This window comes from Myotis nattereri (genome assembly GCF_964212035.1).
Source record: "Myotis nattereri genome assembly, chromosome: X".
Taxonomy (NCBI): domain Eukaryota; kingdom Metazoa; phylum Chordata; class Mammalia; order Chiroptera; family Vespertilionidae; genus Myotis; species Myotis nattereri.
The window spans coordinates 16,730,744-16,756,583 of record NC_138078.1 but is presented as its reverse complement, the minus strand read 5'-3'; the positions used below and the strand labels follow the sequence as shown (position 1 = coordinate 16,756,583).

The 25,840-nt window shown below is 52.1% G+C and overlaps 2 protein-coding genes across 2 annotated transcripts in view; one reads left to right on the top strand and one right to left on the bottom strand.

Annotated features, from left to right (window-relative positions):
* The first annotated feature begins 1,812 nt into the window (after positions 1-1,812).
* ARX (aristaless related homeobox) lies at positions 1,813-13,809 on the top strand. The gene is made up of 5 exons (XM_081081339.1): positions 1,813-2,045; positions 3,675-4,518; positions 7,178-7,223; positions 10,150-10,478; positions 12,579-13,809. Exons 1-5 carry the CDS (start codon positions 1,850-1,852, stop codon positions 12,817-12,819), a joined length of 1,656 nt encoding a protein of 551 aa, XP_080937465.1. The 5' UTR covers positions 1,813-1,849; the 3' UTR covers positions 12,820-13,809.
* Positions 13,810-20,594: 6,785 nt separating this feature from the next.
* POLA1 (DNA polymerase alpha 1, catalytic subunit) overlaps positions 20,595-25,840 on the bottom strand; it is a 321,815-nt gene continuing 316,569 nt past the window's right edge. Inside the window, exon 37 of the mRNA XM_081115420.1 lies at positions 20,595-21,976. Coding sequence (XP_080971546.1) covers positions 21,831-21,976 — 146 coding nt within the window. The 3' untranslated portion in view covers positions 20,595-21,830. The remainder of the gene's footprint in view (positions 21,977-25,840) is intronic.

Genomic DNA, 25,840 nt, shown 5'->3' with positions numbered 1-25,840 from the left:
CCCCCATCGCCATCATCCAAGTATGGGAAAAAAAAAAAACAAAAAAAAACTGGTGAGAATCAAACTAAAAGCCAGAGGGAGACAGAGACGAAAGGGGACAGAGAGAGGCATCCTTTTCCGCTTGCCTTTAACAGCAGGAGTAAGATCAGCATTAGAATTTACACTGTCAATGCGCCTGTTTCCAACGCTTCATCACCCTCAAGTAGTGGCTTGAATGCTCCTGCCAAGCCAGTCCGCACTGTCTGCCATCCACCCATCAGCATCCAAGAGTTATGCAGATGTTTATGGCTGAAAAAAAAAAATCCCAGTTATGCATCCTTGTATTTTAAAATACCGTCTGAAAGTGATTCAAGTATAATCCTTTGTAAAACGCTTTTCTCTTTGACACATTGGAGGGGTTGAGAGAGGAAAACCCGGCATGGATTCCGCCTCCCCGGCCCCTCTCCCAACCAAAATCCTTGGCCCCCTGGCCCCCTGCCAGCATCGGGGTCCCTGGCTGCCCCCTGGGTCCTGCACCCAGGCCAGGAGAATGTCCGTGCCAGCCCCTCGCCCGGGCTCGGCCCAACTTCAATCCGAGTTGGATCTTAGTTCTCAGCGCTGGACGCGCAGGAAGCTGCTTGGGGAAGAAACACACTCTCCCCCAAGCTGACTCTCTCACCTTTGCCTCTGGGAGCCAGGCCAAGGGAAGTCAGGAATATTAGGCGCTTAGATTTGGTTGAAGCGAGCCCGGGTCCCTCCCGTGCCGGAGGCTCGGTCCCCTGCAGGCTCTGCTCTGCGCGCGGTGTGAGAGCGTTCAGCCTCAAGACATCCGCCTAACTAACAAGGCGAACTTGTGGGGGGTGGGGAGGGAGAAGGGAAACGAGTCCGAGGAGAGGAGGGGGACTCCCAAACCTGTCCCCAGCCGCCCCTCCTCGCAGCTGACACTCTCCCGTCCCTTTTCGTCCTGTAGGTAAGGCCTCGCGCCTTTGGCAGAGCTTTGTCTTCAAGGGGACTTGTTTCAGAGTTAAAGATGGAGATGAGAGAGGTTCGAGGATGCTACCGAGAAGAGAGCAACTGTCGGGTTCTGGGTGAAGACACAAGAGAAAACCGAACGCCCCAACCGCAGATGTTTGCTTGCGGCCGTCACCCGGGCACCTCGGAGGCCCGTCCGACCTAAAGAGGATGGCGACTGAGCGCCACTGAGGTCAAGGCACTGTCCTGGCAGCGCAGTATGGCTTTGAAAAGTGCCAAGTCGGTCTGAACGCGAGCCTCAAGGGCTCGCTTCCAGGGAGCGCGGGCCTCTGGTGGGTGGAAGGGGCGCACGTCGCTTAAGTAGCACCCACAGGTAGAGCTTCGGGCCAGCCCTAAAGGGTTAAAGGAGAAGCTGCAAGAAGAGGATGGAGAACTAAGAAAGTTGTTCATTAAAAACAAAAACAAAAAAAGATAAAGAAAATTGACTAAGGTAGTGCCCACTGCTCCTCCCCCCCCACACCCACACCCCCGCCGGCCTTTCCGTAATCCAGTCCGGACTTTGCGCTCAGCCCACAGACGGGCCGCAGCCAGGCCTCTGGCGAGAGCCAATCAGAGGGCGCCTCTGAGCACGTGGAGGAGAGAGACTCCAGAGCTCCGCTCCCCGGGCTCACTACACTTGTTACTGCTTGTCCTGAGCAAGGAGAGGGCGAGCTCTGGCCACCGGCAGGGCAGAAGCCGGCAGCCAACAACTAAGGGAGGCAAATAGACACAGCGATCGCAATAATATCCATTATAACCCCCATCTACCCCTCGCCCCCAAACACACACCCATCCATCCCACCCGCCTGGAGAGGCAGAGAGCGGCCCGCTTTCTGCGCCCAAGGAAAAAGCCCCAGCCATGAGCAATCAGTACCAGGAGGAGGGCTGCTCTGAGAGGCCCGAGTGCAAAAGTAAATCTCCAACTTTGCTCTCCTCCTACTGCATCGAAAGCATCCTGGGCCGGAGGAGCCCGTGCAAAATGCGGCTGCTGGGAGCAGCGCAGAGCTTGCCCGCCCCGCTGGCTAGCCGCGCCGACCAGGAAAAGGCTTTGCAAGGTAAGGCTGCGCCCGCCAGGCACCTGCAAAGGGCTGTGGGCACTGGTTTGGATGTTCGATGATCCGGGTCAGGGCCCTGGGGTGGTCAAGATGGAGACGGAGGAAAGAGAGGGAACAACTTTGAGGCCTGGTGTCTCAAAGCTCCACCAGGGGCTGTCTCTCCTTCCCTCTCTGCTTCCAGAAAAAGCAGAGGCCAAGCTTCTCTTTGGGGGCCCTTAGGTTCTTGGTGTTGGTTCTTAGGTCGTTTAATTGCCCCCTTTGGTGGCCTTGGGGGTGCTCTGAAGAGGCGCACAGGTCAGAAACCGCAGGTGCTGGGTGGACCCTTGTAACAACTTGATGAAGAACCCCAAGATCTGAGAGTGGGGGGTGTCCAGGCAGAGTGAGCCTTGGCCTTTCCTCTTTGGGAGATTTCTTTAAAGGTGGTACTTGGCTTTTATTTTTTTTTAAGCATTGTATGTTACTTGTCTCTTTAAACCCAATCTTTGCAAAAACATCTCCCAGGGATTCCCCAAATGCTACTTACTGTTTTTGAAATGTATGAAATGTGCAGCTTCTGGATGCTATTTTCTCTCTGTTATGTTATTTTTAAAAATAGAGTTGAGATGTTTAAAAGGTTTTGTTTTTTTCTAAATTTAAAAATTCCGTAACAACTGTTTTGCTCCGACTCTGTTACACTCAAGTTTCGCCTTGAGCTGGCTGCAGAGGTGTCGCAGAGAAAGCATTGTTGATTTCTCTTAAAGCCCGAAAACCAGCCGTCCAGCCACATGGAAGACTGGAGCCGATGGTGGGGCGGAGAAGGGGCCATTTAAAATAAGACTGACTTTTTCCTTTTCTTTTTTTAGCCTGCTGTGGCACCTGTGCCAGGCACTTCCTCGAAGGGAAGGGGCAGCCTTGCCTGTTGCACCCCCCCTCCACCCCTACTCGAGCCCTTCTGAGCCTATTTTCACCAGGACAATTTTTCTTGGCCTTTCTGGGCAAGGAGCTCCCGCCCTACTCGGGCTGCTGGCTGCTGACTGCTGGGGTGTGCCCGCTTCCCCCAGGGGTCCCCCTCCGGCCAGCGCCTCTCTGGCCATCCAAGGCCCCCAGGGCAGAGCAGCAGACATTTGTCCTGCGCCAAGTTTTCAGGGAGACAATCATTTTTTTTAAGTTGTTGAATGTTTTCAGATTCTCCCTGCCCTGAAATGGGAAAAGTGAGAAAGAGGACAAGGGAAAGAAAAAGAAATGAAGAAGGAGAGAGCTAGGTGTGTGTGGGGAGAGGGCGGGGGGGGGGACGCACAAAAAGAGAAAGGAAGGAATGGGGAGAAGATTAAGATAAGGAAAGAAAGAGAGCAACTGTGAGAGAAAGAGGAGAGAGAAATGGAAGGAAGGAAATAAAAGGAAGAACAGGAGAAGGGAAGGAAAGAAGGGAGGGATGGAGGAGAGAGAAGGGAAAAAGAGAAAGATGTAAAGAAAAAGGAAAAGCGAGAAAAGTGGGGAAGGAGGAGAAGGGGTAGAAGTCTGGTGACACGAGGGGGCAGGCAGAGGTGGAGTACGCCTGGGCCCAGGGAGCAGGGGCGGGCCGGCCCCGGCAGCGGCTCTGTCCCAGACGCCGGCCCGGCCGGCCGGTTGACCGCTTTCCCTTGCCCGCAGGCTCCCCCAAGGGCAGCAGCGCCCCATTCGAGGCTGAGCTGCACCTGCCGCCCAAGCTGCGGCGCCTGTATGGCCCGGGCGGGGGCCGCCTCCTCCAGGGCGCCGCGGCGGCGGCGGCGGCGGCAGCGGCGGCCACCGGGGGTCCGCGGGGGGAGGCCCCGCCGCCACCGCCACCAACCGCGCGTCCGGACGGCGCGGGGGCCGCCGTGGCCGCCGCCGCTGTCGCCGCCGCGGCCTGGGACACGCTCAAGATCAGCCAGGCGCCGCAGGTGAGCATCAGCCGCAGCAAGTCGTATCGTGAGAACGGGGCGCCCTTCGTGCCGCCACCGCCCGCGCTGGACGAGCTGGGCGGCCCGGGGGGCGCCGCGCACCCGGACGAGCGCCTCGGCGCAGCCGGCGGCCCCGGCGGTAACCCGGCGGCGGGCGGTGGCGCGGGCGCCGAGGAGGACGAGGAGGAGCTGCTGGAGGACGAAGAGGACGAGGACGAGGAAGAGGAGCTGCTGGAGGACGACGAGGAGGAGCTGCTGGAGGACGATGCCCGCGCGCTGCTCAAGGAGCCCCGACGCTGCGCCGTGGCCGCCACCGGCGCGGTGGCCGCCGCCGCTGCCGCCACTGTGGCCGCCGAGGGCGGGGAGCTGTCACCCAAGGAGGAGCTGCTGCTGCACCCAGAGGACGCCGAGGGCAAGGACGGCGAGGACAGCGTGTGCCTGTCTGCGGGCAGCGACTCCGAGGAGGGGCTGCTGAAGCGCAAGCAGCGGCGCTACCGCACCACGTTCACCAGCTACCAGCTGGAGGAGCTGGAGCGGGCCTTTCAGAAGACGCACTACCCGGACGTCTTCACCAGGTACGCGCGCGGGGAGGGCCGGCGGCGCGGCTGGAGGGCGCCGGCGGGCTCCGGAGAAGAGAGGCGGGCGGGCAGCTCCCCCCCCCCCCCAGTCCCCCGCCCGGAGCTCGGGGCAAGGACTTCGCTCCTGGACTTGACCCAGGCGCCATCCCAACGCACCCACCCCTGCTCACCGGGAACTCCCCAACTCCTCTCCCCACGCCCTACTCCGGACTTTTAAGTTCAGACTGGGAAGATTTCTTTCCTTCCCAAGGAGGCTCTATCCAGTTTAATTTTTTTTCCCCCAAGTCCAAGTTTTAGAGAGAAAGAAAGGCCCTCTCCAAAGGGCGCCGGAACCTGCCACCTTGGAGAGGAGAGTTCCCTGCGCGCAGAACGCGGAGGCCCGGGGCGCAGCGGCCCGGCCGGGTTGCAGGCGAGGCGCAGGAAGCTCGGCCGCTGCGGGTCCCGAGGCAAAGCAGGGGCTATTTTTGGTCGCTGTGTGGGCGCTAGCTACCCCCCAGCCTGATGCCCCAGGAGCCGGGTGGGTATCAGTTACGCTGTTCGCAGTGAAGCTGGAGCCCGCGCCTGCGGAGGCCTTTAAAAAAAACACCCAAGTTGTGTGGTGTGAGGACTCCTGACATAACCGAAGGGAGTCAGAACGGAGCACTCTTTGCTCTGTGCGCACGGGGGTGCCTGTAGAACGCTCTCCTCTCTACCCCATCACATTAAGCCGGCGTGCGTTTAATGTACACGGGTTTACCGGGTGGGCAATACTTGCTGGAGGCCTGGCCAGCCTTAGATGGAACAGCTGGGGGAATTTTTCTGTTTGATGGGTGGCCAACCCAACCCGGGTGTTGCGCATGGTTCCGCACCCCTCCTAGCCCACCGGAGTGTGCGTGTGCCTGTGTGCGCGCGCGTGTGTGTGCGTGTGTGTGTGTGTGTGTGTGTGTGTGTAAAAAAAGCCTGTGAGATTACTTGGGCTCCTGGCCCCCATTTTTTCATCTGACCTGGGGTGCCAGCCCAGCTGGGGACCTTCCTCTCCCCCCTACGGCCAAGGTCTCCGGCTCGGGCGAGGAGCGAGGAGCCAGGGGAGGGCAAACTTCTCCAGCCGGGAGGGAGGAAAAGAGGTGCCTGCTTGCCGCAGGGCTCCTTAAGCTCGGGCAGCTCTTTCGCAGGAGACGTGTGCGGCTTTTCAATGTGCATTTTGGAAGCGGAAAGCTGCCCACCCCTTTGAAGTGAGGGAGAAATTGCTGCTTAGGCCAACTCTGAAGTGCAGTTGCTCTGGCAATTAATTGCCAAACGCTCTCCTAACCCGAAAAAGCGGGGGGGATGGATTGGATGCTGGGCAAAGGTATGAGATTTGGTCATCTCTTGAGCTAAACTTGGTCCTGCCCTATGTCATCCAGGCCTTCACTGTCATTAAATATATATACCAGTGTGTGCTGCCAAATAGCTAAGGAGCGGACGGCTTTTTACATTTATCACACGTGGATTTCACAAGAAGAAAATGATGTGGTGTCAGTTGGCATCCGGGTCTGCCCTCCTTTAGCTTCTCCAAGGGGAACCAGAGCCGGAGATGGGGGGCAGCTCCTCACCACCACCCCACTTCTACCTCTTTTGGATCCAGCGGTTAGAGCTTTTGGGTTCCTGCTGGGCACCAGCCAGGAGTGTGATTTGAATTTGCTGGTGCTCTCCGAAGCAGGAGGCGGCCAGAAGCGCTCAGGGAACCGGCTTTTTCAGGGTCCTGAAGTTTCGGGTGTGGACTGGGGGCCTGCCAGTGCAACCCGGGTCTCTGCTGGGGCAGCCCCCGCTCTTTCGTATTAGCTATCGGGGAGCCAATTATTCTGGGCGCGCTCATATTTTCGGTAAACAGGTCTTAAGCCTTTTTACAGCATCTTAATGGTTTCCTATTTGCCTTAATTGTCGCAGTAATAACTGCAATGACGGGGTAGGGTTTCAGTTAAATTGACTTCCCCTGAGATGGGCAGGGTTTGTAGTGGGCAGTGGAGTCAGGAGGTGCGCAGAATTTTGTTTAATCGAAAAATTATCCCACTGAACTCTTAATAAGCTTAACATATCTCCAGAGGGTAATGGGGAAGTATGACCTATGGGGAGGAGGGAGGGAGGGAGGAAGGGGGGGAAAGATGGAGGGAAAGGCATAGAGGTGGAGAAAGAGAGAGAGAGAGAGAGAGAGAGAGAGAGAGAGGCCAAAAAAAATTTTTTAAGAGGGCATAAACATTTTTAAAAATTGAGTGCCAAGTTCAACCATTTGGTATTAGGACAAAACATGATATAAGCACCGAGTGAGTGTGTGTGTGTGTGTGTGTCTGTGTGTGTGTGTGTGTGTGTGTGTGTTGTCTAACTCTGTCTTAAGAGACAGTGAGAGAGAATCTGAGTGCCCAGTTCTCTAGACTTACAGACTCAGGAAGCCACCCTTGTCACTCTTGAATGTAATATGATATAATATATGATATAATATATAATATGCTACGTCTGGCAATGCTGTTGCATTTTTAATGCTTTCAATCAAACAGTAGGCACTCCGGTGCTGAAGGGATGGTGATGCCCATGTGTTTGGGGGTGAGGGAAAGCAGCCAGGGGAGGCCTGCCAGCGGGGGAAGGAGACTGAGAGCCGTGCTGGAGTTTGCAGTGACCTCCTGTCTGTGTTGCTTTCTTACAGGGAGGAACTGGCCATGAGGCTGGACTTGACTGAGGCCCGAGTCCAGGTGAGCTGCTCCCAAGACAGGGAGGACGTGGGAGGGGATGGGAAGGAGACAGATGGAAGGAATTGGGGGGAGTAGAGACCCCCTTTATTAAAGGAAGAGAAGCGGAATCCGAAAAAGAGACCTAAACATTCATTCGCGCACCAAAAGATATTCGAATATGAAGGCCTGGGAGGGTGGAGGGGAAGGTTTCTGGGTTTGGGAGCCTTGAAGAAGAAAAGGGGTTTCAGGGTCACTGAGACTGAAGTTCAGGAGCCCCTGCAGGAACCAATCCTTGGACTGCCTTCTCCTGATTGAAATAATGGGATGGAGCATGGATTTGGTTGTTAGACAAATCCGCTCAGCTCCAAGCAGGTATTTGGCTGCGATTAAGTCTCCGGATTGGGCTTCATAAAAGCCCACTTAGTGCTAGAACAAACAGGGCCATTTGACGGCAAAATGCTGTTTGATTTCCCCTCTGCCCACACAAGGAGCTGGCTAATGCTATTTGATTTCCCATTTTTTATAGCAATGAGCCCACATTGATCTAATAGGGAGTGAGTGCAATGCTATTAAAGGTGTTTGCAGCCCCATACCAGAGTGCATTTCCGAACCCAGGCCTCATAACCAAAGAGACGATCAACACTGCGCAGCCCGGTGGCCAACAGAAAACAGATGTCCCTGAGCTCGGAGCTGAGTGAATCACTTTACAGTCAAAATCGAGCGCTGATAAAGCACAATAAATTCCATATGGCTCATTTAATACACAACAGCTTCTTGCATTAGAGGGCTAATGATGAGGCCTGCCCCCCTCCTTTCTGTTGACACATTTCTCCATTGTCAAACAGAGATGTGACAGCAACTCCGCATTTTCAGCTCAGGGGAACGAGTCGTGGGAAAGTTAAATAACTTTTAAAAAGAAAGAGACTGCCCCCCTCCCCTTCTCCTCTGTCCCTATTCACTGGAGAAGATGTAATTAAGTGAATATGAATTATTAGAGTCCTTTCGTTTACCTTTGGGGGGCCTCAGAGGTATTAATTCAATAATGAGGAATTGCAGGGGGACATCTTGATAATTGCAGCTGAGCCGGAGAGACGATCCGTCTGTAAAAGGTTTCCACGTCCTTTGAGGGCATTCTATCCCGCTGCCCCCCTCCCTGACTCCTTTCACTGCCCTGGGGAGTGGCGGATATTCTCGTCTAGACAGATTTGGATACACAAAAGCTGCCCACCCAGCTTGGTCCCATCTAGTCTTACCTTTTCAAGCCTCTGAATTTCCCCACTAGTCTGTTTCTGCAATTCACAAATAGGTTATGTGAAGGCGGTGGAATGTTATGGATGGGTCCCTTTTCAGCAGAATTTTTAAGTAATCAACTGATTTGGATTCGGGATGTTTCTTGCCCCCGGTGGCTGGCTGTCTAGAAGCCAAGCCAAGCTGAGATACTCGTGCTAGTAACCACAGCCCCCAGTGTGTATCTGTGAAAGACAAGGATGTCTTTGAAACATTTGTACAACGTATCCCTCTGGGATCATTTACATTATATTTTAATATAACTCTGTATAGCCTGGGGCTCATTCTTAATCTTTAGACTTGTGTGCAGGCATCAACCCAGCCCTAAAAATATGAATGCCTTCGGGGGAGAAGGCACATATCTCAGCTGTGGGTGTGATGAGCAGGTCACATAAAAATAATTTCAGGCTCCGGCAGTTATTTTTAGACTGTGGTAGCTGCCACACTTCAGGTAACGGTCTCTACTAACACTGCTTTCTATTAACAATTAGGAACACACCTTGTGCTGCAAACCTCCCCCAAGCCTAGAACTACCTTATTTAAAAAACTATTTAAACCACATCCCCCCTCCCCCCAGAAATAAAGAACCCATTCGCTCCGAAGATGTGGAAAAAAAGTAGAAAGTCGACAGGTACCCTGCACTCTGATTTCTGGGTGACCAGGTACTGCTGTGTCCCTGGCCTAACCAGTCAGTGTCTGCCTGGGCAGAACCAGGCCCTGGCACAGCCCCTGCAGGTGCAGACTGCGTGCCCCGTGTTCCATTTCATGGGAAACAGACCCCAAAATGTATGCTTGTTCCGGAATTACTGTGGGCATTTCTTCCCTTCCAGCCCTTTCCAAACCCTAGAGCCCAACCTAATACTCTAGGTCAGCGGTTCTCAACCTGTGGGTCGCGACCCCTTTGGCGGTCGAACGACCCTTTCACAGGGGTCGCCTAAGACCATCCTGCATATCAGCTATTTACATTACGATTACGATTCATAACAGTAGCAACATGACAGTTATGAAGTAGCAACGAAAATAATTTTATGGTTGGGTCACAACATGAGGAACGGTATTTAAAGGGCCAGAAGGTTGAGAACCACTGCTCTAGGTGTTCAATGGACATGTTTGGATAGAATAAATGAACCACCTCCCCATTCCCTTTTCAATAGAGAGCGGGGATTTTGCCAGCTGCTGGGTAAGCCTAAAGTAGGTGAAAATAGCTGATGTGCAGCAAAAAAAAAAAGGTGATATGCCTTCGCCACTCTGGATGTGAGCTTTCACCTGTCTCCTTTCACCCCTCCCGCATGGCAGCCTTATGAGTAGTTTTATGACCCCATTTTACAGATTAGAAAACTGAGTTTAAGAGAGGTTGACGTGACCTGTCTAAAGATGCACAGCAAGCAACTGCGCAGACTTTTAAACCTTGCTTTCCTCACCTCTAAACACACCCAACAACTTTCCTTAAACGTGGAAAGAACTAGGTTCGTTGACATACCCATTGGAAAGGGTTTGCTTGGCCCAGGTTTCCTGCTGGTTTTAAGTTTGGGCTTCTTTTCACCTCCCCGTTGGGCCCCAGAAGTGCCCTTGATCAACCTGAGGCTGGAGAGGGGCGAGGCGGGCTGCGGTGGAAAGGAGGGAGGGGAGCCGCACTGAACCGGGCTCCCTGCGCTTGCAGGTCTGGTTCCAGAACCGTCGGGCGAAGTGGCGCAAGCGGGAGAAGGCGGGCGCGCAGACCCATCCTCCGGGGCTGCCCTTCCCCGGGCCGCTGTCGGCCACCCACCCGCTCAGCCCCTACCTAGACGCCAGCCCCTTCCCTCCGCACCACCCCGCGCTCGACTCGGCCTGGACCGCCGCCGCCGCCGCTGCCGCCGCCGCCTTCCCGAGCCTCCCTCCGCCTCCAGGCTCGGCCAGCCTGCCGCCCAGCGGGGCGCCGCTGGGCCTGAGCACTTTCCTCGGAGCCGCCGTGTTCCGGCACCCAGCCTTCATCAGTCCTGCGTTTGGCAGGTAATACGCCGCCTCGGGGGTGTCTGTCTGTCTGTCTGTCTTCCCCCCCCCACACACACACACATACAAACACACACGACCTGGGATCAGGGAGGAGACCCGGAACAAGCAGAGACGCTTCTCTCTCTGGCCTAACCGAGAAGATTTAGCCAAAGAAAAGCATCTCTAATTTTGCCTCAAACAGTGTGGATCTGGAAGGGAATGACTTTTGAGACTGAGCGGTAAAGAGGACGGTGGCAGTAACAACAACCAGGACCATGTTGAGTGTTCAGTGAAAGCTGTAAAAATACCCTTTCAAGGTGGCAACAGCCCAGGCCATGGTGTGTGTGTGTGTGTGTGTGTGTGTGTGAAAGTGTACAGGTGTAGGATGCTGGGCCCGGATGGCTGCAAGTTTTGCAAAAATCTTTCCTCATGCCCTGAAGCCTGGCAGTCAGAGGAACACAGCCCTGGGCTCCACAGGAGACCTGGGGCCACGGGCCCTCTGGGTGCAAAGAATTCTTCCCTCTTCCCCAGACTCTATTCTCCGAGTCACTCCAGTGACCGCTGTATGTGCAATCCCCAACCCCACGGGGCACAAGACAACGAAATGAAAGAAACAGTTCATCATATGTTGTAGCTCCCTCTCTTTAAATGAACATCACATGATGGAATAAAAAGTCTGTATAATCGCACAGACAAAGAAACAATGGAGGGATGTATTAAGTTGGAAAGTGCAGTGAAAATAAAACTGATGCAGCTTCAACGATCTGTCTTTGGGAGAACAAAGAAATAATAGATTTAGCCAACTGTGCAGCCACATAACAAAAATCATCTTAGAGAAATTTTCAAAAACCAATGAAATAAATAGCGAGTGAATTGCAGTGTAGTTAGTGACTCAGTTTACCTAGTGGAACCAGGGCACGTTGCGCCCCCTTCAGGCCACACTTGATTTCTTTATGGGAAAAGATTTAAGCCCTGTGTTCATCGCCCCGCTCCCCACCCTTTTACTTTCTGACAACAAGCGACTTGTTAAAGCTGGGTACCGGGCTGCGAGGTTCTGAGAGCTAGAAAAGGGGTGCACTGGGCCGGGTATGAGGGGTTGAGAAAGCAGGAGGCTCTCCTCCAGCCCTAGTGGGCTCGTATCTAATCCTGGAAATCCCTAGTTGGGCCTACAGGGGCCGGGAGCCAGAGCCCTGGAGAGAAGCAGGGGGCGGGGTGGGTAGGGGTGGCGGTGTCTCCTGGCCAGGGGGCTGGCTGTTCATGACCTCGCTGAGTTGCTGTGCAAAGCGGGTGGCGGCAGCGCACAGAGCAATCCTGGTGCTGCCTGGAGGTGGTGGCACAGAGTGGGGTTCCAGGCTAGGATGCCTCCTGGCACCGCGTGCGTGGCGGTGGCGGGTCCAGAGGCTCTCTGGGGCAAGGGAAGGCGGCGGGGAAAGAGTGTCGCTGTGCCAGGACGCAGGGTCTCTGGCGGGTCATAGCCTTCTGTCCATGGGCAATCAACAGGCGGGCGCCTCTACGCGGACCTCGCGATCATTGGCCCGGCACTGGCAGCTCAGCCGGGCACGGGAGGGCTGCCCTGTTGGCGGGAAGGTCGGCAAACGGGGCTGGATTTTCCAGGGCCAAAGAAGTCCGGGCAGATAAGGCGCCCTAGACTCTGGGCCCAGAGAGAGTACCAACGCCTGCAGAACAGGTCTTGAGCAGTTTTGATCCCCCCACCCTCCACCGGGCTTCCTTTTTCTCTTTGTCTCTCCTGTTCTCTCTCCTGGCAAATAGTATTGCAGGCAATTGGAGCTGCGGGTCTGGGAATACAACCCCCTTCTTAAGCGAAAGCACAGAATCCGGGTTTTGGGCCGCGGGACCTCTCTCCGATCCCGCTTCGGCCTCTCCAGGAATATCTGGCCCTTTGATCTTTTTTTCCTCCGTCTGCTCCCGGCCCCAGTAAAGCCCTCTCGCGGCGCCCAGCTTCCCGCCCGCGCCCTCACCGACTCCCCAGCCCGCGCGGCCCATCCCGGGCCTGCGCCTCCGCGCCCCTGCGGCGGCGCCCCTCTGCTCCCCTGATCGGAGGCGCCGCCCTCGGCTCCCGAGGCGAGGCCGTGACCGCGCTGTTTGCTCTCCCCGCAGGCTCTTTTCCACCATGGCCCCCCTGACCAGCGCGTCGACCGCAGCCGCGCTCCTGAGACAGCCCGCTCCGGCCGTGGAGGGCGCGGTGGCGTCGGGCGCGCTGGCCGACCCGGCCACGGCGGCCGCAGACAGACGCGCCTCTAGCATAGCCGCGCTCAGGCTCAAGGCCAAGGAGCACGCGGCGCAGCTCACGCAGCTCAACATCCTGCCGGGCACCAGCACGGGCAAGGAGGTGTGCTAAAGGCCGCCGCGCCCCCGCGAGCCCAGGGCGCGCCCCCGAAGGTCACCTCACTCAGCACCACTCAAGACCAAATGGAATCAGAGGACCAGCACACTCCCGAGAGGCCACTGAGCGAGCGCAGCCGCTTTCGCAGCCGCCTGGACGCGGGCGAGGCGGCCCTCGGCGCTACCGGACGTGGCACCTCCTGGGCTGGCTGTCCACTCCTCCCCTGTCTCTGCCGCCACTCGCCCCCCCCCCTCCCCCCAGCGCCCCGTCCCTACTCCTGCCAACCTTGCTCCAACTCGGACGTCCACACTCTCCCATTCTTACTTTACTGAAAAGATGGGGAGGTTTTCTCCCCAAGACGCCTGGTATCGAAGTGAAAATTTTAAAAAGCCCAACCTCTCTTCCTCCCGACATCCCACTTAGCTTTTTTTTTTTCTTTTTTAAATAGCATTTTGGCGCTCTACGTTGATCTCCCCAGCGTGGGCCCCCGGCATGAAGCCAGGGCCTGGGAAGCGAATGCGAATCTGTAAGATAGCTAACAGTGCACTTAATGGAAAGGGGCGTCTTGTTCTTGTTCTCTTCTTTATCATACACCAACCAAGGTTTTTCTATCAAACCAAAGGGAAATACTCTGCTAGAATATGGACTGTTGAAGTCACCAACTGTGATTATTGATTCTGTACATACCATTGTTATTAAAAAAAAGAACAGAGCTTTGTATATTTGAAATGTTATAACGCAATTGCACTCAGCGTGGTATGGTAAAAGTTTGTCCTCCTGTAGATTCTTACTGTGTTGTAGATACGGTAGGGTTCCTAGACAAATATTTATGTACTCAATCAAGCCCTTTATTTAACTTATTAACGGTAGAGGCTTCCGAAACCTTCAAGATAAAGGCAATGGTACAGTACTTTTGTGTAATGTGTAATTGTTATCACTTTTCCTTGCTATCTAGTGGAGAAGTGTCACGCTCAAAATAAAAAAAAAATTATATGTTTAACAAAAGGAAGTGTGAATGCTCTGTGCAGGCACTGAGGGGACAGGAGAAGGGGGACCCCCGGAGGCCAGGGCTGGGCGACCCAGCATCCCCGGGATTTATCTGCACTCCCGTTTTCCTGGCACAGATCCCTGGTTTGAATGTGATCCTCACAGGCACCCGGGCTTCCGGCAGAGGCTGGAGACGCCGCAGTAGCGCTTTCCAGAGGCTTCTCTGCTTCCTCGGGTCGTGGGCCACGGAGGTGGGGTAGGCTCCAGGGTGGTTGGGTGCAAGGTAGGCGTCGCTGGTGGTGGAGACAAATTGGAAGTGAGCGGGAGCCTTGGCTCGCAAGTCGAAGGGAGCTCTTCGTGGAAAGTGCCACGCAGCGAGGAGGTGCTCAGTCCCAGATGACAGGTAATGGCTAGAAACCGAGGCGCTGGCTTCCAAGGGGGCGGGCTCCCAGGTACACAGCACAGGCTCAGTGAGAAGGGATGGAGAGGGGGAAGGAAGGGGAGAGAGAAAGAGAGAGAGAGAAACCCCAAGAGCCCTAGACCGCGGGGATGGTGACGGGAAAGGCAGCGAGAGGTATCCAAGTGACAAATCTTAACTCGACAAATGTCATCACTTATCCAGGCACTGAAAAATGTATACATTTAAAAAAATCTAAACAACTCAAGTTTCAAGAGGAGACACCCAAACGATTTTCGGTCTGTGGCCCCCTCGGCGCACCCCTCCCCTGAGCTCGAACGGAAGCCTCCCCCTCCCCCCTCCCCGCCCCCCGCCCCAGGCTCTACCTGCGCTCTCAGGGTGACCGCTGGGCCTTAGACCGCCCGCAGGGGCCGGGTCTCACCAACGCTCCCAGGGTGATGGGAAAGGGAAGAGAAGCCTAATTAGTTTCAATTTGCAGTAATTAGCGCGCCAGACCTTTGGGGAGAGGGGCAGGCGGGGGGGCGGGGGGGGGCAGGCAGCGGGTGTGTGACTACCGCGCCTCGCGGAGCCGGAACCTGCTGGCCCCGCCAGGCCCCGGGCCCTCGGTCGCCGTGGGGGGCGCGGGCGCGCCTCCAGCCCTAGTGATCGGGCTCTGCGTGCGCTCCCAGGCGGCGATCCGGAGGAGGGGGGCGGGTCCCCTCGGCCTGGGGCGCCAGTGTGCAAGGCCTAGGGGCAGGTGCGGGGTCGGGCCGAGGTCAGCGGCGGCTCCCCGAGGGCCGCCCGCTAGGCAGCTGCCAGGCTCAGGCCCGGGAGTCCTCATCTGCCCCCCCACCCCTGCCCCCGATGTCCGGAGCCCCCGCCCGCTGGAAACCGTGGGGAGCGCGCCCTCGAGGATCCCGGGCCTTGGGGCGAGTCATTGCCACCCTGCTCCGGCCTTAGACTCGCTCACAAGCTGGGGCCTGGCCTGAGGCTTGGGGCGCACGCGGCCAACTACCTTCTCTTGGCAGTTCCTGCCGCACACTTCTCTCTGGGGTGTAGCAGGCCCGGCGGGAACTTTGAAGGAGGACCCCTGGTATCCGAGTGTGTCAAAGCTCCAGACTCCCGCAGGGGCTCCTGGGGTGAAGGCCGCTTTCCTGGGGTGGGCAGAGTTGCTCAGGAGTTTGGAGTGGAGAGGGGGAGTGCAGGAGGAACGTGAGGGAAAGGACTCTCTCTCTCTTTTTTTGTGGTCACTATCAATTTTCCGACGATTTTGGCTTTTTGTTTAGGTAGGGCTTTTCCCCTCTCCAGGCTGCCAGTTGGATGGTGTACGAGAAACAGTACCATTCTTCCTGTTAATGAACTCTTTTTTAAGTCATTTTTTCTCATTTGACCCTTCCATGGAGCAGAAGCAAATTGCGTGAAATTACCTCCAAGGATTACGTTTATTACTGGCCAATGAGAACCCCTCGCCTTGTTTTACAAACTCTTAATCCTATGCCATTCTGATGCCGCAAACAAGCCCAGTTCTAGGCCTCCTATTCTTTCAACTTTCCCCAGCTGGAGGGACCTCATTCTGCACTTAATATTCCCCATAAATATCACACGCTAAAGACCCCCTGACTTCCAGCAAGTCCACATTAAACATGTGACATGTCACGCATGACAAACTCTGAGTATCTTTTCAAAGCAGCATTAAAAGCAAAGAAACCAATTTTCTTCTCTTTCCAAACCTCCCCAAGTGCTGAATGATGGGGATTGGAAAGAGCCACTGGAGCGTACTTAGGGGGATTTTATGAGATTTTCCAGAATGATTTAATCTTATTGTGAGCATTATTAATGAATGGCAACCCAATTTGGCCCCAATATCTGGGAACGCAGTCACAATGCTGGGAGCGGCTGACGGCCCCCCCGCCCCCCTTCCACCAAGGAGGAGGGGTGCAGAGCCGGAGCCCAGGCAAATTGGGGAGAGCCCCATGACAGGGGCATGGCTGTCCCCTGTCACACCCAGGGCAGAATGCCCCACCACCAGCTTTCCCAGGGCCACCTCCACAGCATCTTGGGGTGAGGGGTGATTGGGAGCCTGGTCTGGGCCTCTGTGGGAATGAGGGGAAGGGGTGAGTTAATTTGCTACATTTTCAGACCAGATCTGGATGAGGACCCACAGGAAAAGGAGAGGAGGCAGTTGGCCTAACATTGTCAGAAGGTGCCCCTAAGTGTTCTTCCGTCACCAACTACCCATGGCCTGAACTGTGGACAGTAGTTGGGGTAAACAGCTTAGGCTTATAGTGAGGAAGATGGAAGGCAGATGAATTAGGGGAGAGTGACTATTGAAGAGAAGGTCTGTGACGGCTGGGGGACTTAAGCTAAAAGTCACCAGTATTGGCCCGGCCAATTTCCCTTTTTCCCCCTTAAGCCCCCCCTCCCCAAGTGGGGCAAGCATTTATTATTGTTTTTTCTTTATAATACCAAGAGACAAGGCATCTGGAGCTCTCTTTTTTGAATCATCTTGAGTGTGATCTTACCAGAATGGAAAAGGGGGCTGATGTTAGAGAAAAGAAAATGATGCATGGGTTCGTTCAACTTGCATTTAGAGGGAAACCTGAATATGAACATGTGTGTATGTGTATACACAAAAGTGAGTGTCTGAATGAAGGGGGTCTTAAGTGGGGGCTAAAATTGTATTTTGGAACACCAAGTTCGCAGGAGCAACTGCACATTTAACTTAAGGCGGCAGCTTGCCTGGGGGGCGGGGGCAAGAAAACCTACTACCTGATGGGAAAAAGCGTTTTTCAAAGGAAAAAGTCTTGTTGTCCCTGGACTTTATTAACGGTCCAGCTTGAAGTATACATTTTTTTCCTTTAAAGAAAAGGGAGCGATTGCCAGTTATACATTAAGAAATGTCATTCAGTCATTTTTATTCATTCTCCGGAAATCTTCGGGAAAGCCTGAATCATACTTCTAACAAGCAGCAATTTTGTTAATCCAGGGGGTTATTACTCTGGGCCCTTATTAGGTTCTACACCACTGCCAAGCAATCCTATAACCCTCTCAAAAGAAGTTTACCTCCCTGTTATAAAACCAGTAGTGGTATTTATACTGTGCAATAATTAGTGTATTACTTGAATCCACTAACACGTTCATTTTATCTCTGCACAAAACCTCTAGTCTGCTTATAGAAAGCTTGTGCCTCCTTTGGAGCTGGTAAAGTGGTGAAAGAGTGAATTGAAGGCTGGTTGCACTTTCTCCTTTTGCCTCGCCTTAATTCCCATCTCTTTTTGCTCTCATCCAATTAGCACAGTGTATTAAGCGGTTTATCATCTCATAGTCAGCTATTGAGAGAAACAAGGCGAGCACTTTGCAATAGAACCTGCGCTCCTTTGACACCCTCAGGTACTTACATATTCCACTGTGCTATGAATAATAGAGGAAGAATGGAGAGCTAATTCCCTCATCAAAGAATGCCTTGTCTGCTGCTTTGCTCAACAACACCATTCTGATCAAAAGAAAAGCAATAAAGCTTAGCATAACAAAACGAAACCTACTTATTAGCTTAGTGGTTAAATTAATGCAGAGCCGCTGCTATTCAAAACCAAGGTTTGAAAACAGCCTCCAACAACCTGATAATGCTGCCTTCGGGATGAAGGAATTTTAATCTGAAATTTGAGGCTGGCTCAGATGAGTTAATCTATTAAACTGCTATAAGGAAGCTCCACAGCAAACCGTTCAATTAAGAAATATTTAGGTGAGGAGAGAAAGAGGGGAAGGCAAGGCTGCTTGAAGTTGAGGATAAGAGCATTGAATTGAGGGGTCGGGGATTCTGACAAGAGGGTTTGGGCTTAGTGTGTTTTTTGTCAAACCCTGACAGAAGACGGAAATCTGGTTTGGGAGTTCCCTTGTATTGGCATCTCCTGCCAAAGCTGCACGAGATGTTTGAGAAGTCCTGGGGTGTGGAGGTAAGAAGTGGGGCTGGACAACGGGGTGGTGGTAAAGGGCAGGGACTTCATTCCCTTTGAACATTCTCTCCCCAACTGCACTCTGGACTTTAGTTTCCTTGACAAATTAAACTCTTACAGAGCTTGCCCTTCGTAAGATGTTCAACATCTGCCCTCCCGTCTCCCTTTATATGAAGGAGAGTTGAGGGTGAGCATGCTGAGATAAATGTGTACCCTCTTGCAGGCAGACCCTGCTTCCTAAATTCAATGGGGAAGGTGCCCTTTTCAGAGGTGTGGTGCTCCTAGAAGAGCGGGGTTCTTTCAGAGTATGTTTCCCAAGGGGCCAGGATAAAATTTAGCCCAGAGGTTTAGTCTGGCCAACAGCATTTTTTGTTTTATTTAAAGAAATCAGTCCCACCCGTGTAGTTCAGTGGTTGAGCACTGACCCAGGAACCAAGAGATTGAGGTTCGATTCCTGGTCAGGGCACACACCCGGGTTGCAGGCTCCATCCCCAGTAGGGGGTGTGCAGGAGGTAGCTGATCAATGATGCTTCTCTCTCATCAATGTTTCTCTCTCTCTCTCCCCCCCCCCCTTCCTCTCTGAAATCAATAAAAAAATATTTTTAAAAGTCAGTGGCCAAGGTTTAGAAATCGAGAGACTTTATGGAATATCAGGATTCTTAGCTTCTCTTGAAAACTGGATGTGGCCACCCTGGGCTCGGTCCCTCCCAGCATTACTGAACAGCTGCTGCCCCATATGGACAGTCCCTGCCTCTGTCTAGTGCAGCCGTGGGCAAACTACGGCCCGCGGGCCGGATCTGGCCCTTTTGAAATGAATAAAACTAAAATAAAGGCCGTACCCTTTTATGTAATGATGTTTACTTTGAATTTATATTAGTTCACACAAACACTCCATCCATGCTTTTGTTCCGGCCCTCCGGTCCAGTTTAAGAACCCATTGTGGCCCTCGAGTCAAAAAGTTTGCCCACCCCTGGTCTAGTGCGAACTTGGCCTGGCCTGTTGCATTCCTTCACTTTTTTAAAAAAATATATTTTTATTGATTTCAGAGAGGAAGGGAAAGGGAGAGATAGAAACATCAATGATGAGAATCACTGATCGGCTGCCTCCTTCACACCCCCCAGTGGGGGTCGAGCCCGTAACCCAGGCATGTGTCCTTGACTGGAATCAAAACTGGGACCCTTCAGTCCACAGGCCAACGCTCTATCCATTGAGCCAAGCCAGCTAGGGCTGCATCCCTTCACTTTTAGCACCTGAGCTCAACCCCATGCCAGGGAGCCTGTGCAGACATTTGGGCGGCTCCTCCTTACAAAGTGGGCAGCATTTCTGCACCGTCCTACCCACTGAGCTATCAGCTTGACACAAACCAAGGAGTAGAAACTTTTCTCAGAGAAAAGTTCATAAGCCATATTCCAATCTTCCAAGGCAGATCCACTGGGATACTTCCAAGTGTCAGTCCCAACTTTATAAAATTCTGGAACACTTAGGTGCCTCCCAGGAAAGCCTCTTAACTAATCTGGAGTTGCAGATCAGAATAAGAAACAACAACGGCATTAGCTCTTTTCAAAGGCTGTTCTCAGAAACGTCTGGACTCTACAGAAATGGTTCCTGCCCTCACAGTGATTCCAATCTAAATGCAGAGACAAGAAACAGACCAGTGCGAAGTTACTGGAGTCTCCTGGAGATTCTTGATGACCAAGTTCAAGGTAACTCTCTATCTGTATTTACCATAACCCCAGGTCCAATAAATCAAGGAAAACATGTCTTCTCTTCAGAAAGCAAAGTGGGGGCATGGGCTCGGGAAGCACACATTTGATAATCATTTCTAACCTTAGATAACAGTGATGAAAACCACACCAATCCCTTAGTTTCCCGAAGCAACTTGGGTGCTCCAACTTTTGACAGGTTGCAGAGCTGGAAGTACCAAGGCATTAATGAATGAACTGACAGGGCCCAAAACCCCAACTGTTTCTTCTACTTAGAAGCTGAGTGTAAGAAACAGTGGAGAAAGGAGAGGGTGAGGGAGAGTAAAGAGAAGGTAAAGGGAGATAAAAGGTGGTGCCACCTCCATTGCTTTAACAAGTATTCCTTCACTAGGGTCCATGTTGGATGACCTTTCTCTCGTGGGATAGCCTTTTCCCAGGAGCTATCACCTTGGCTCTCCCATGAGAAACACCACTGGGCTCTTAGCTTAGCTCTCTTTGTCCAAGTCAGCAAAGGGCATGAGAAACCATACTTCATCTCTTAAAGGACCCGAAGTCCAGAGAAATTCTCCCGAACGTCACTCAGGACTTTAGGACATATATCACATGGAGCTTCTCTGAGCTGATGCTAACCACGCTGAGGTTTGGGAAGGGGACCCCTTATTCCTTACTGCCCCCTCTAGTCAACGTTTTGTTCCTGATAAGGATTCACTGCAACTGGTTTCCCTCAGAAAACTTTATTCCTTTTTTTTAAAAATATATTTTATTGATTTTTTACAGAGAGGAAGGGAGAGAGATAGAGAGTCAGAAACATCGATGAGATGAGAGAGAAACATCGATCAGTTGCCTCCTGCACATCTCCTACTGGGGATGTGCCCGCAACCCAGGTACATGCCCTTGACCGGAATCGAACCTGGGACCCTTCAGTCCGCAGGCCGACGCTCTATCCACTGAGCCAAACCGGTTTTGGCAGAAAACTTTATTCTTAAGTGAAAAAATAAAGCACAACGTATTTATTAAAAAAAAAAAACCACCACATAGGAAAATAGTTTTAAAAATAAAGCACAGTTGTACAGGGGAAATATATTTTGTTAGTATAAACTTATCAATAATGTAAGGAAAGACTGCTATATCGAAGTACGTTTAGCTTCTGGCAAAGAACAAATGAGAAAAATAGCACCAGAGGCAATTACCCAACCCTCTGAATATCACACAAGGATCCTCGCCCCAAACTCGACACATTTTTAATGAAATGTTATGGGATACCAAAGTATTTAAATGTGCTTTCTCACTGCATAAACCTTTACTTGGATTTTCTACTTAAGACGGAAAGCAGGAATGTGAGCGTAAAACACCTGCCCAGTGTGCATGTGCGTGTGTGTGTTGGACTTTGGAGCAGTTCAATAAACAAGTAAGCTCTGTTTAATCTATTTAGTGAGTGCAGGGCTTCTCAATCGCCCCCCTTCGACTAGTATATAAAAGACAAGGCTGAAAAGGACAGCCACTCCTGCAGCCAGCGGCTGGGAAGCGCTTGGATTGAGCCTGGGTTTAATTGGCATGTGAAAAGGCAAAATGTTAGTGCTCCTACCAGCCTCCCTAAAGCTCTCTTTCTGGGGGCACCTCTGCTGAAGCCCTGGGGGCACAGCTTGGGGTCACTCTCAATTAATTTCTCTTCTCTCACTGACCCCTTCCCTCAAAATTCAGTCCTGAATCCGAATCCAAAGCAGCTAGCTCTTCAATAGTATGTGGTACATTTTTTTGCAAGAGGAAGGCTGTTTGCATTTTCCCTGATGCTTGGTAGAGGAAATATTCTTTCAGTTTCTTTAATGACCCCCTTCCCGAGCCACATGCACGCGAACATGAGATGCAGTCCACGTGGAAAAGTGAAGCAGAGAAGTGGTTAGGACCCCAGGGAGGTGATGGAGGTGCCAGGAAGTGGCTTTGGTTCTTCATTCAACCACCCCCACCATGGCCACTTCTGGAGTGCCCTCAGGACCTCACAGCACAGTCCACAAAGAGCTTGCTGAGGTTCACTTCGGTGTAGCCACTTTGGGACAAGAACTGCTCTGTTATGTTCTTGAGATTTCTGTAGTCCTTACGAACTTCATTGTTAATATACTGCTTCTTCATTTTCTCTGAAAAGAAATAAAAATAAAAGGATTACAAGTCTCAGAGAGAGCTTTTATTTTTCTATTAGAGTTTACCTACAATATTATATTAGTTTCAGGTGTATAACACAGCGATTAGACATTTGTATACCTTCTGAAGTGACCCCCCCCATAGGTCTAGTACCCATCTACTGACTCTACTCCCTGTGCTTACTTTATATCCAGAGGGAGCTTTTTTTTAAAAAAAATATTTTTATTGATTTCAGAGAGGAAGGGAGAGGGACAGAGAGATAGAAACACCAATGATGAGAGAGAATCATTGATCGGCTGCCTCCTGCATGCCCCCACACTGGGGATCGAGCCCGCAATCCGCGCATGTGCCCTTGACCAGAATCAAACCCAGGACCCTTCAGTCCACAGGCCTACGCTCTATCCACTGAGCCAAACCAGCAAGGGCCAGAGGGAGCTTCTTTAAAGACCACTCAGTAATCCTCATGCACTAGAGAAGGGGGTGCAGATTGTATTTGCAGCTCGATGGCTCAGATATCTTCATGGTCCTGTGGCTGGTCTACCCTTGGCCCAGTCCCAGGCAGGGGGTGCCAAGCCCCCGCGATTCCTCTGTGGAAGCCATTCTTCCTTTCCCTGCACACCACTGCTCAGCACCCCGCTGACGCAGCACATGGGGGGGGGGGGACACAGCCACCCTGCACTGATGGGAATGCAGGTGTGTGCCCATGTGCAGCAGGCAAGGTGAACGCCACTTGCAGATGCCACTTTCGCGGCGCTGTTGAGCATATGCATACAATTGCATGCAAAGTATGGATGTGGCAGGAAACACTTTGTCTCCAAGGAAGCCTGGGTCTCCCAGTGCCAACTCCCCGCATCAGCTGGGCCTAGTTGGCTTCTCCCAGTCCCTCCTCTGCAGACAGAGATGAGAAGCAGGCAGGCTGCTGGAGAGCACCTGTCCATTGGCAAGATTGCTTTCCTCTCTGTCCACAGTGTGTGCCTGTAAACCTCGGATCCCCAGCCGCCTCTCCTCTGCTCTCTACTCCTTCTCCCCACACACCCCTGGCCTCCCTGTTTGGAGAAGGCAGAAGGAAGAACCTCTCTTTCCCTCCTCAGAGCCTCCCCACTGGTTCTTTTCAACAAGCAACAGGGCTGTGACACCCAGCTCTGATCTTTCGGGGACAAAGGTGATCCTGGGGCAGCCAACCCTGCCCAGGATAGTTCAAATGACACAAGTTTTGTTCAAAGCTATCTGGGAACCCTGTGAGGTGTTTGGAGAGGCCCCTTTAAAAAATCTCCCTTTTCTGGCTGAGGAAACTGGGAGGTCAAGTCACTTGCCTAAGGTCACACAGCTGCTAATCTGGATGGAGACATGCAACCCAGGTAGCCAGAGCTCCCAGAGAGCTGGGCAGCCCTCAGAGGCCAGACAAGGCCACGGTGCCCAGCGCTGGGAATAGGAAAGCATCGGGAAGGAAAGCATGGCAATCACAGAAAGACAAACCCCACTGAACAGCAGGGCAACACTGGTGTCTACAAAAGACCCGGAAAATGAAAACTCGCTCTCAAGATTGTTGTTCCTTAGCTACACATTCACATTTGTTCTCCACAACCTTTGCTAAATCACATCAACTGCATTTCAAACAACAACAACAACAACAACAAGTTTAGCAGAAGGGATTGAAATGTTCCAAGGCGGTGAGAAGAAACACACAAAACGGCAAGAAGAGAAAAAGAAGGGGCTCATCTTTAACCGTAGAAAGACACTTTGAAAGTTCTAATTATTGGGAGTCTGGGAAGAGGCAACAAAGGCCCCAGCCAGGGCAGCTGCTCTGCAGGCCAGAACCTGGGCAGGCACCTCTTCCTGTGACTGACACAGCGCATGTGCCGCGGGGACAGCACAGTGAAAAGAGCTGCGGTGATGTGGAGCAGGGCAGGAAGAGAGAGGGCACGGCTCCTGATGTGTTTACCTCCTCTGCTGATGGGATATTGACTTTTCCCACCAGGTTGGTTAGAAAGGGGACTATTTACGCTGCCACGCAGCAGAGTTAGAATGACAACCAGCGTCACTTGGTGCTCTTCTTCGCAAAAAACAACTGCGATCACCAGTGTATGCCACAGCCATCAATATGGCCAAGGCACCATTCCATGCCAGTTTGCGATGCAGATAAAAGCTCTCACTTGCTTCCCCAATGAGAACTGAATCAATAACGTAGGGAAGATCTAGGAAACAATTGTATTTGTTGTTGCAGGCCCCGGGGCTGGGAGCCGAGGGGGAAAGGGCTCACCCCTTCTTCATGGTTTTCTCTCCCCCGCTTTAGGCCCATAGGCCACCCATGTCAGGCTTCACCTTGAAACCATCACCCTGTTTCCTTTGATGCTCCAGCAACTATTTCTTTTTAATATATTTTATTGATTTTTTTACAGAGAGAAAGGGAGAGGGATAGAGAGTTAGAAACATCAATGAGAGAGAAACATCAATCAGCTGCCTCCTGCACACTCCTTACTGGGTATATGCCCGCAACCAAGGTACATGCCCTTGACCGGAATCGAACCTGGGACCCTTCAGTCGGCAGGCCGACGCTCTATCCACTGAGCCAAACCGGCTAGGGCTCCAGCAACTATTTTAAAACTCACAGGAAAATACTGGTGTTAAATGGTGGAAACCCTATTCCTTCTCCCTGCTCTGGTGTGGGGAGTTGTAAAGAGGCCATGGACATCGGCAGTGCAGGTCAGATGCCTGAGGACAACTGTTAAAAAATCCCAAGAGGCCAAGAAGATCTGCAGCCACCCCAGCCTGGTCCTTGGAGATGCCACTGGCCATGGCTGTCACTGTCTCAACCAGCACAAAAACCCAAACTTGGCAGAGCTAGGGAAGGTAATGCTCTTCCTACATATAAGTGCATCAGCAAAATATACTGTAATGGGCTGCAGTAGCACCGGAAGTCATTCATCTTAATACACGAGCAATGGGAATCTACGTGTCCTGGGAGTCACATTTGAGGAACATGTATTTATAGATTATTGACTCTGCTCCATCCTACATGTGGATGGATTCCTTAGGGTTGTATACTAATTACCAAAAAATATCCTGTCCCCACCCCCCATGGAAACAATGAAAAACAAGTTAGCCTAAATATTAATTATTCACCCAATGTTTTATCAGAAAATGAACTAATTTTAAAAGTTTTCTACTGATTAGAATCTAAAACCTGAAAACATGCACGTTATAGTATTTTCTTTTAAAAAAATATATTTTATTGATTTTTTACAGAGAGGAAGGGAGAGGGATAGAGTTAGAAACATCGATGAGAGAGAAACATCCATCAGCTGCCTCCTGCACACCCCCCACTGGGGATATGCCTGCAACCAAGGCACATGCCCTTGGCCGGAATCGAACCTGGGACCCTCTAGTCCGTAGTCTGACGCTCTATCCACTGAGCCCAACCGGTCAGGGCACGTTATAGTATTTTCTATATGAAATAACTACTAGGCCATCATCTGTGGGTTGGACTCTTCAAGATTTTATTTCAAAGTCAACTGATCAAATAAAATGTTAGAACTATTTGGAGCAAGGGAGTATTCTCCCATCTCAGGAAACCATCTCTAGTTCAGATATTTTGTCTGTGTCAGTAAGACCAAAATCTCTTTTCAGTTTTACTCCTTCTAAATCCCTTTCTCGACTTAAAGAAACACACTGAACTAGAAACTAGGCGGCAAAGACATCTTAACATCGCATACTGGTTATTTTACTTTAATTAAGGCAGGCTTAGGCACACAGGCAGCAGCCGTCTCTGTTCTGAATGTCTGTTTCATTTATTTCCGTGCAAAGGTATCAAACAACAGTCAGTTATAATTGATTCTGTCAGGTGTTATACAGTCAGTCAT

What these genes read in the sequence shown, in the direction of transcription:
- ARX (XM_081081339.1), top strand. Translation starts at nt 1,850, where the DNA reads ATGAGCAATCAGTACCAGGAGGAGGGCTGCTCTGAGAGGCCCGAGTGC. An exon ending in CCAGGAAAAGGCTTTGCAAG is followed by an intron (nt 2,046 to 3,674) that starts GTAAGGCTGCGC and finishes CCTTGCCCGCAG; the next exon opens with GCTCCCCCAAGGGCAGCAGC. An exon ending in ATCAGTCCTGCGTTTGGCAG is followed by an intron (nt 10,479 to 12,578) that starts GTAATACGCCGC and finishes CTCTCCCCGCAG; the next exon opens with GCTCTTTTCCACCATGGCCC.